The 9,295-nt window shown below is 39.6% G+C and overlaps 1 protein-coding gene across 3 annotated transcripts; it reads left to right on the forward strand.

The window, feature by feature from the left end:
• The first annotated feature begins 1,184 nt into the window (after positions 1–1,184).
• Positions 1,185–8,249, forward strand: prkag3a (protein kinase, AMP-activated, gamma 3a non-catalytic subunit). Of its 3 annotated transcripts, none has more exons than XM_085348846.1 (13): positions 1,185–1,292; positions 1,395–1,434; positions 1,635–1,735; positions 1,854–1,935; positions 2,022–2,080; positions 2,398–2,458; positions 2,547–2,601; positions 2,685–2,811; positions 2,901–3,066; positions 7,433–7,470; positions 7,581–7,727; positions 7,815–8,007; positions 8,128–8,249. In XM_085348846.1, exons 1-12 carry the CDS (start codon positions 1,275–1,277, stop codon positions 7,929–7,931), a joined length of 1,011 nt encoding a protein of 336 aa, XP_085204972.1. In that variant the 5' UTR covers positions 1,185–1,274; the 3' UTR covers positions 7,932–8,007; positions 8,128–8,249. The 3 variants fall into 3 exon arrangements, with proteins under 3 accessions (XP_085204972.1, XP_085204973.1, XP_085204974.1); XM_085348847.1 differs by having other exon boundaries at positions 7,815–8,003; XM_085348848.1 differs by having other exon boundaries at positions 2,398–2,443.
• The last annotated feature ends 1,046 nt before the right edge of the window (positions 8,250–9,295 follow it).

Raw genomic sequence — 9,295 nt, forward strand, 5'->3', positions numbered from 1 at the left:
AGTGGTCCGCAGGTGCGCATTCGCTGTCAAAATAAAAAACACGCACAAGGGTTAGGGTTAAATTTAAAAACTGTACTTTTGAGTTAAAATATATATTTATAATTTTAATAAATGACAAATTAAAAATGCATGAACATTTTTTTGTATCGAAAAAATATCGAACCGTGACACCAAAGTATCGAACCGAACCGTGAATTTTGTGTATCGTTGCACCCCTAGTATTAAATGGTATTTTGGGGTAATTCCCAAAGAGCTCTTACCTGAAATGTCTTGGCAGGGGGTGCAGTGTATCCTTAAAAATTTGAGGAAACTTGACAAGTGAAGGGGAACAAATTTGATTTTTCAATTATTTATTTATTTTTTGTTCAACTCATCCTCAGTATTTATGGAGGAGGTCAGGAAAGAGGTATAACAGTTAGTATCTATAGCCATGTGCAGAACACTCTGTCATGGTTTGGGGCTGCATTACAGCCAGTGGTGTTGGATATGTGGTGAAAATTGATGGAACATATTTTAATCCACCGTGCAATACCATCTGAAAAGTGTCTGATTGGCAGTGGGTTCATTTATCACAAACACACTGCCAATGCAGTAAAAGCGTACCTGGGTAGGAAAACACACGGATAAATTCGCCTACCTAGACCTCGGACCTCAACATTATTGAAGTAGCGTGGGATCATGTTGACAGAGAACAGAAGAAAAGGCAGAAACAATCAAAGAAGAGTTTTGAATGTCCTTCAAGAATCCTGGTGAATTATTCCTGAACACTACATAAAGACATGACAAGAACGCTGCCTAAGAGAGTTCAGACTGAATAAACGGTAGTCTAATACTGACCAAATATTGACTTTCGAGCTTCTTAGAATTGTACAAACTATTTTTGCCTTATATTCTGTATTTCCATATATATATATAAGTATGTTTGTATATCACACTTTCCTGGCAAAATATGAAGAAATGAGGGTTTATGGGATTGCACTAAGTGATCCCATAACAGTTGAAAAGCTATTCCATGTTTTTAAGGGCCAGGATAAACGTTTTGGATGAGCATTTTTACAGAGGGGGAAAACAGATGTCTGGTTTTGGTTGAATATGGGATGTCCCTCCCCCCTGACTCTATGCCAAGCTTCTCTTACCCCTCCCCTACACTCCTGGCTTGACACATACCATTTGAGAACTCCTAATATAGACCCAGCTGCTTTGTAGAAAAGGCTAACAAACGGTCTCAGTTTCCTGCTTTGAAAACCACTTTTTCATGGACACAAGACAGAGTCATGGAGCCTCGTTCACAGGTGAAATGTATATGATTGGGGTGTCTGGGAGGTTGATAATATTTTTGAAACCAAGGAAATGAGTAGCCATGGGGATTTTGTTGACAGTGATATATGTTATAGGTGTCATTCCCAGAAAAGAAGCAGGAAATACAGAGTCAAGGTACAATGCCTGGCAGTTGTCTGGGTTTGGATCTGTGCATGGAAATGTGCATATGTGTATTTGCATTTGTTGGCTTTGTGCTGTTAGCACTTTCCTTAATTTTGTAGCTGTGTGTGTGCACGCATGAATATGTCCTCGTCTATAACTGCTGAACCCTGTTCAAACAGTGTGTTGTGACCAGCTGGTGTATTTTCTCCTAGAGGCTGATGCCACAGTCTACATGAAATTCATGAAAAGTCACCGCTGTTATGATGCCATTCCAACCAGCTGTAAACTGGTCATATTTGATACCACACTACAAGTGAGCCTGAAGCTTTTCCATGAGCTGTTGCACATCTAGACTTTCATATTGAATTGTCACAGAGTAGTGTTATTTACCTGTAAAACATCACTGACTGAAAAATCTTTAACCCCAAAAGGTGAAAAAAGCCTTTTATGCACTGGTGGCAAATGGCTTGAGGGCTGCACCACTATGGGACAGCAAGCTGCAGAGATTTGTGGGTAAGATGACGGATTAATGGGACAGATATGGTAGACTGGGCTCACTCACTGGTAATAATGGGAATGTGAATCCTCCTCTGCCACAGGTATGCTGACTATTACAGATTTCATCAACATCCTTCACTGCTATTACAAGTCCCCCATGGTGAGCACTAAATTCCCACAGTTTGAAGCCACTCAGGTTGGACGCCCCTACTGTAGAGTTAAACAAAGGACTCGGGGCTACAATCAGCCCAGGAAAAACTCCAATCTGGCCCACTGGACGTTTTAGAAACATGTGAAAGAGGGCATACATTTCTGACTTTTAACTTTCGTAAATTTTACAACTTGTCCTACGGATAAAGACCTCCCGCACAGCCATTCATACTACACCCATGTGACAGATAAACTATTAAATGACAGAAAAGTTCCTATTTTCTTGCTAGCAACTATAAAAATGCCTGTCGTCTTTGTTTTTTTAAGGTTCAGATGTATGAGCTTGAGAGCCACAAGATAGAAACATGGAGAGGTGATTCCCTTCGAAGTAAATATGCAAGCAGGAATGAATGGCATCATCTGTGCCCAGAGGTCTATGAAATTCATCTGAGCCGTTTCTCTCCTCTTCTGTTTAGATGTTTATTTGCAGTATTCCAATAACTTCCTCATTAGTATCTCTCCAGAGGCCAGGTGAGTGGACACAACACTCTGAGGCACCTCTGTTTCAAATTCCAGTTGGCAGGCATTCCTCTTCTTATCTCTTCTCCATCCAGCCTCTTCGAAGCCATCTATTCCTTACTCAGATACAAAATCCACAGGCTGCCCGTAATCGATCCAGAGTCTGGGAATGTCCTGCACATTCTGACCCACAAAAGAATCCTCAAGTTCCTCCATATATTTGTGAGCAAAAGCTTTAGTTATGATGTTTTTTGTAGCCTTGAGTACCATGATACTTTGTTTTTCAAATATGGGTGTTTGGATTTTTTTAGGGGAAAAAACCTCCCAAGCCTGCATTCACAAAGAGGCCGATCCAGGAACTTGGGATAGGAACTTTCAGGAACATCGCCACTGTCCAGCAAACTGCATCGCTTTATGATGCCCTCTCTATATTTGTGGAGAGGCGGGTGTCTGCGCTGCCAGTGGTGGATGAACAAGGTACATTATACTCAGCTGTCGCTGTCACCATGTATATATTCTACAAAACCACAAGAGTAGCTCTGCACGATTCACTGGTCACAATAATGCTTATCTGCCTTATATTGAGATGGTGCCGTTGTCATTACCACTGCTGCCTCACAGCCAGAAGGTCTTAGGTTTGAAGTGAGCAGTCAGCCAGAGGCATTTCTGTTTGGAGTTTGCATGCTTTCCCTGTGCTTCCCACAATCCAAAGATAGATTGATGCTTCTGATTGCCTGCCCCTTGTAAACAATAGCTTGAACAGCAGATGGGTAAGTCCTGAGGGACATCCACTGTATATGATGTCATACCGTGAAGAAAAACCTACTGGAAAGAATAATTTACGCCAGTCTGAAGCCTGAGCTTTTGGCTCACAGTGATCACTTGTATATACACTTATCAAGGCTGACTGTGTGTTGGACCCAAATGAAGGACTTGGAAACTACGTTTACTCTAAGAAACAGCTTTACTGCAGAACTTAAACTGAGTACAAAATAATCCAGATCAAAACCAACCACTACAAACCTTCAAGGAAGTGTGCAAGGGAGGACACAATGACCAGCAGGAAACCGAGGACTTAAATACTCACCAGGTAATTAGGAAGATGGGGAAACACCAGGGAAGACAGCCGCAACAAATCAGGATAACAAAGCAGGGGAATTAAAACAATATGAAGCACACAAAACACTATCAAAATAAACGCGGGCACACACAGAGAGACCCATAGGAACTTGACAAAGAGACAGAAGATAAACAAACATGGAGATAAGGTAGAAGGAACAAAATGGAAATACAAAAGAGGAAATCAGAAAGCCAGGGAGACGGAACACAGAGTGACAAGGCAGACCCAGGGACATGCCGGAGGAACAGGAAGGGAGCACAAAGCACGATAACAAAACATTAATTAAATTTAAATTTGAGATGAATAGCATATTGGAGAAAAAAGTGGAATATGCAATGTTTTGTCTAAATCAGAAGTACTTTGAACAAGGGGAGAGAACAGGTAAAATGTTGGCACACAGGGTTAAGCAGATAAAATCTAGTAACCTTATACCATCTATTTTTGATCCTAGTAATAATAATAAGTTGACTACTAGTAAAAAAGAAATAAATGATATTTTTACTAAATATTATCAGGAGCTGTACACTTCTAATGGACTGGTGGAGGAACAGAGGCTGTCAGATTTCTTCTCTTCTATTAAAATTCCCAGCCTGTCGGAAGATCAAAGAAGTATATTAGAAGGTAAGATTACATTAATTGAAGTTAAGCAGGCAATCGGCAGCCTTAGAGTGGGTAAATCTCCAGGTAATGATGGATTTCCATCAGATTTTTATAAGGTGTTTGTGGACGAACTAGCTCCAAGACTACTGTCGGTATATCAAGATGCGTTTCAAAGAGGGAGACTACCGTTTAGTATGCGATCGGCAGTGATCACGTTATTACATAAAAAAGGGAAAGACCCACAGCATTGTGGGAATTATCGCCCAATTTCATTAATTAATGTGGATGAAAAAATTATTTCTAAGATATTAGCTTTTAGGCTTGAAAAAGTTCTTCCGTATTTGGTGCATAGGGATCAGGTCGGTTTTGTGAAAAATAGAAGCTCTGCGGATAATCTACGTAGGTTATTGCATATACTCTGGAAGAGCAGGACTAAGCTAGACCCTGTCGTTGCCTTCTCTTTGGACGCAGAGAAAGCTTTTGATAAAGTTGAGTATCCTTTTCTGTTTCATACCTTGAAGAGATTTGGTTTCGGTCCCTTTTTTAGGCAGTGGATTCAGGTGGTATACACAGATCCAATGGCTACAGTTATTACCAATGGGATAATGTCACCCTCATTTTCGTTAAGTCGGGGTACTAGACAAGGTTCACCCTTATCACCTCTCATTTTTGCTCTGTTTTTGGAGCCTTTAGCCATAGCTTTACGTGAATGTAAGAAAATTAGAGGGGTGGATTTGGGTCAAGAAGAACATAAAACTTTTTTGTATGCAGATGATATTTTACTGATTTCAACTAACCCAGAACAGGCCGTTCCTGCAATTTCCTCAATTATTGATTCTTTCTCTGTAATCTCTGGATACACTATAAATTGGTCTAAGTCTGAAGCTATGCCTATTTCTAAATTGTGTCCGCCTGTTATGAGGAGTTCATGGCATTTCAAGTGGAAGCCCGAGGGTCTGACTTATTTGGGGATTAAATTGACCCCTGGTTTAGACAATATAATGAAAGTAAATATTTCCCCAGTGATTCAAAACATCCGTTCGCTGTTGCAGAATTGGGTTAAAATAAATCTGTCCCTTTTGGGCAGAATTAATTTGGTGAAGATGATTATTGCCCCTAAACTTCAGTACTTTCTTCACATGTTACCGATAGCAGTCCCACATAATTTGCTAAAGCTTTATAATACATGTGTAGAGGGTTTTGTGTGGGCAGGTAAAAAGCCATTGTTCAATCGGTCTAAATTATATGCTGCTAAAGAGAGTGGTGGGTTGGCATTGTCTAAGATGGTCTGGTATCATTATGCTTTCTCCCTCTCTCAGTTAGTTAAGATACATAATTCCTCTACTGATAAGCCATCATGGGTTGGGATTGAGGAAAGTCTTGTGGCCCCTTCGTCTTTAGAGGCCTTCCTTACTCAGAAGGGTAGGCCAGTACCGTTTAAAGATCCAGTACTGTCTTTCATGCAAGAGACCTGGCTTAGAGCTCACCAATATACCAACAGCAGCCCTTATCTCACCGCTAGAGCCTCTATTTGGTATAATAAGAAAGTATTAATAGGGAAGAAACCGGTCTGGTGGGAGGCCTGGGCTAGGACAGGTATTAATCAGATGGGGGACCTATTTGGGCAGACTGGCATGAAATCGTTTGCAGAAATCAGACGAGAATTCAATTTGGATCCAAGGGAAATTTGGAGGTTTTTTCAAATAAGACATTGTATTAAAGCCATTTTGAAAAATAATCTAGACCCTCCATCTAGTGTTCAGAAGATGTTTGCAACCCCTGACAATAACAGAATCAGGGCATCTAAATTTTATGGGAGCTTCAGAGAGGCACACGCTCCCAGTTTGGGGGGACTGAGGCGGTGTTGGGAGAAAGATCTGGGTATCCAGATCTCAGAGGACAGTTGGAAGATGCTGATCTCATCATGGTATGTTTGCTCACCTGAAACACAGTCTCAACTTATCCAGTACAAGTTGCTTCACAGAAACTATTGGACACCCAGTAAATTAGTCAGGTTGAAGCTCGCAGATAAGGACATTTGTTGGAAATGTCAGCAGGAAGTCGGGACTCTAGTTCATATGTTGTATACATGTCGGAAAAATGATTATTTGTGGGATGGGATCATCAACTTGGTGAATGATATTTTTAAACTTAATCTTTCTAAATCTCCAGCTATATGCGTCCTGGGTCTACTACCTGACGATAACATTCTCTCAAAAAAACAGAGATTGTGGATGCGTCTGGCTTTTATAACTGGTTGCAGGGTAATTCTTAGGCATTGGAAGTCATCCAGCCCCTGTTCTTTCAAGGAATGGACCGAACAAATGTCTAGGATGGCATCATATGAACGGGTTATGTATAGAATGAAGGGAAGAGAAGATATTTTTGAGCAGGTCTGGGGTCCCTTTTTGCGGTACATTGACAATGTCTCTTAGACATTATGATAAATGGTCTCTTAGAGGGATATTTCATGTGTCATTGGTATTTTGGTTGTTGTCTTTTTTTTTTTGCACCAGGGGGTTTTACCCTTATTCGTTTTTGTTTTTGCTGATGTTTTCCAGGAGGCGGTGTATTATTTTGTTTCTCCTGGGTTTTATTTATTTTATTTAGTTATGTAATTTTTTTTTTTTTTTTTTTTTTTTTTTTGTTTGTTAGTGTGTTGTTTGTTTGCTTGTCTTAGTTTGTTTGTTTGTTTAGAAATGGACAGAGAACTGACAGTATGATTATTGCAGTTGTATATTTATTTATTAATGTTTCTGTCCATCCAAAAATATTAATAAAAAAAAAAAAAAAAAAAAAAAAAAAACAAAACATTGCGTAACCTAGAAGAACAAGAAGATAAACAGAGACTAAACAGATGGTATAATAATTTCCAAAGGAAAATATTGACTATACCAATATCCAAAACAGCTCGATTAAAACATAAGTGATCCTCACCAAGAACACAAAGCCCTGGATCCAAGACCCAGGGACCATGACACCCCCCTCATTTGACACTTTGGCCATGCTTTAATGTGTATCCACCACTGAAACAGTGTACACATGACAGAAAAAAACTATAACAATAAAGACTGTTAGACTTGTAACCCGGTTATTACATTGTCAAACTATTTGTTTTCCCAGGCAAAGTGGTGGCACTCTACTCAAGATTTGATGTCATTGTAAGTACAAATCTAACGTGACTATATTTATCACTCCACTTATTTTCCTTAAATATCAAAGCACTGTTCACACACACACTTTCCCAGATACCGTTTTTGATCCATTGCAGAACCTAGCAGCCCAGAAGACCTACAACAATCTGGACATGACGATGCAGGAGGCTGTTGAAAAGCGGATATGTTGCGTTGAGGGAGTTATTAAGTGCTATCCATATGAAACCTTGGAAACCATTATAGACCGTATAGTTAAAGCTGAGGTAGACTTTTTTCAGCCTCTTTAAGATTTATCGTGAAATTATGAGGTCAAAGGATAATAAAAGAAAAGTCCTTTGTGCTTATCCCAGGTCCATCGGCTGGTCCTGGTGGACAGGGCTGATGTGGTGAAAGGCATCATCTCTCTGTCTGACCTGCTGCAGGCAATGGTCTTAACCCCTGCAGGTATTGATGCCCTCTTGTCCTAGCACCAGGGGAAAGAGGGCCCCCCTCCCCTCCTTTAGCACCTGTGTAGGCTTGAGTCTTGGCAGTGCACCCAGGCAGGTTGGCTCATGACCCTCTTTTGTGTTTGTGCTGTTTGACTGATGCTTTGTTTCATTTTCTACATACTCCCAAGATCAATTCTAAGTAGTGTGATTACAAATGTTCTTTTTTGTTTTACAGAAATTGGCATGTGACTGAAATGAGCCCTCATACCAGGAAGAAATAATCCCCAACTCTACTGCTGTTTATATGCTTTCTGGACCCTAATGCCTCAATGCATCTGCACAGCTCCACAACACAAAGCAGCATTTGATCAGTAAATGTTTACTGATTTTGATAACATTTCTCAATTAAATTTGTATTTAAGCTTGTTGTGTTGTCTTTTCAGTGCCTCGCCTCTAAAAAAAAACCTCAAGTATTTGGCCTTCAATTTATCTCACAGATTTTCAGTGGCAAGTCACTCCAGTTTTTGATACTTGAAAAAGCTCTGATAACTTTGTATATCCATCTCCTGCTTTGTGAGCATCAAAAGCTCTTTTTCCTCAAGTCTAATTTCCTTTGGGTTTTTTCTTAATGAAATTTTAAATCTGTTTAATCTTTATAAGCGTTGCTATTTAAAAAAGAATTCTGTCATGTGCAAATACAAATAATCTGTTTTCTAAAAACAACTAATATGAAACGAAAATAAGCACGTGCGTGAGGAAATCTTGATAAAAAAAAAACGTTAAATTTAATAGTTTAAAATTGTATAAAATGTTGCATAACAATCAGTATCTCTAACCACGGGGTGGTACTCTTTGGCTTTCTTTAACCCCGTCTTCTCTACACAGTAAACAAGGAAACACGTGACTCTATTTTTTCTGTTGACGGGCCGTATGATCCGTCAGCCCATCTGTGTACCCGTCTTTGCGACGGACTGGGATCGGAAGAGGAGTTACCTTCAAAATAAAATACACTCGCAGGTCACAGTCTGCACCCACACACACACACACACATACACAAAACATAATCAAGTGTTTGTGCAATTGTTATAGGAAATGGAAATGCATCTGTATAACTTCAGGTATAAGTTGGCGTTTATTTATGTATTTTTTTTATTTATTTTTGCAGTTTTGCATTTTTCTATTCCGTTTAGTTAAATTTAGCTATCAGAGTTTCACGGCACGTTTCAGTATCACCTTTATTTTAGTCATTTTATTATTATTAGAATATCTTATGGCGGTCTTCTCGGAAGCAAGGTAAATTTTTCTTTTAACAAACTTGACAGAAAGACGCGACTGTACTCGCTGCTCTTTATCAACCCACTTTATTTTGAAAGTTTTAACCGGATGCTTTATCGTTTTCACTC

Source organism: Diplotaxodon limnothrissa, linkage group LG23, assembly GCF_057381915.1.
Source record: "Diplotaxodon limnothrissa isolate DT_005_m linkage group LG23, D_limnothrissa_male_GT1.1, whole genome shotgun sequence".
Classification (NCBI taxonomy): Eukaryota; Metazoa; Chordata; class Actinopteri; order Cichliformes; family Cichlidae; genus Diplotaxodon; species Diplotaxodon limnothrissa.

Bases quoted from the DNA above. Each gene is read 5' to 3' on its own strand.
- prkag3a (XM_085348846.1), top strand. The intron at 1,435-1,634 runs GTACAATGCCTG...ATTTTCTCCTAG, and splicing joins GCAGGAAATACAGAGTCAAG to AGGCTGATGCCACAGTCTAC. The intron at 2,812-2,900 runs GTGAGCAAAAGC...GGATTTTTTTAG, and splicing joins TCAAGTTCCTCCATATATTT to GGGAAAAAACCTCCCAAGCC.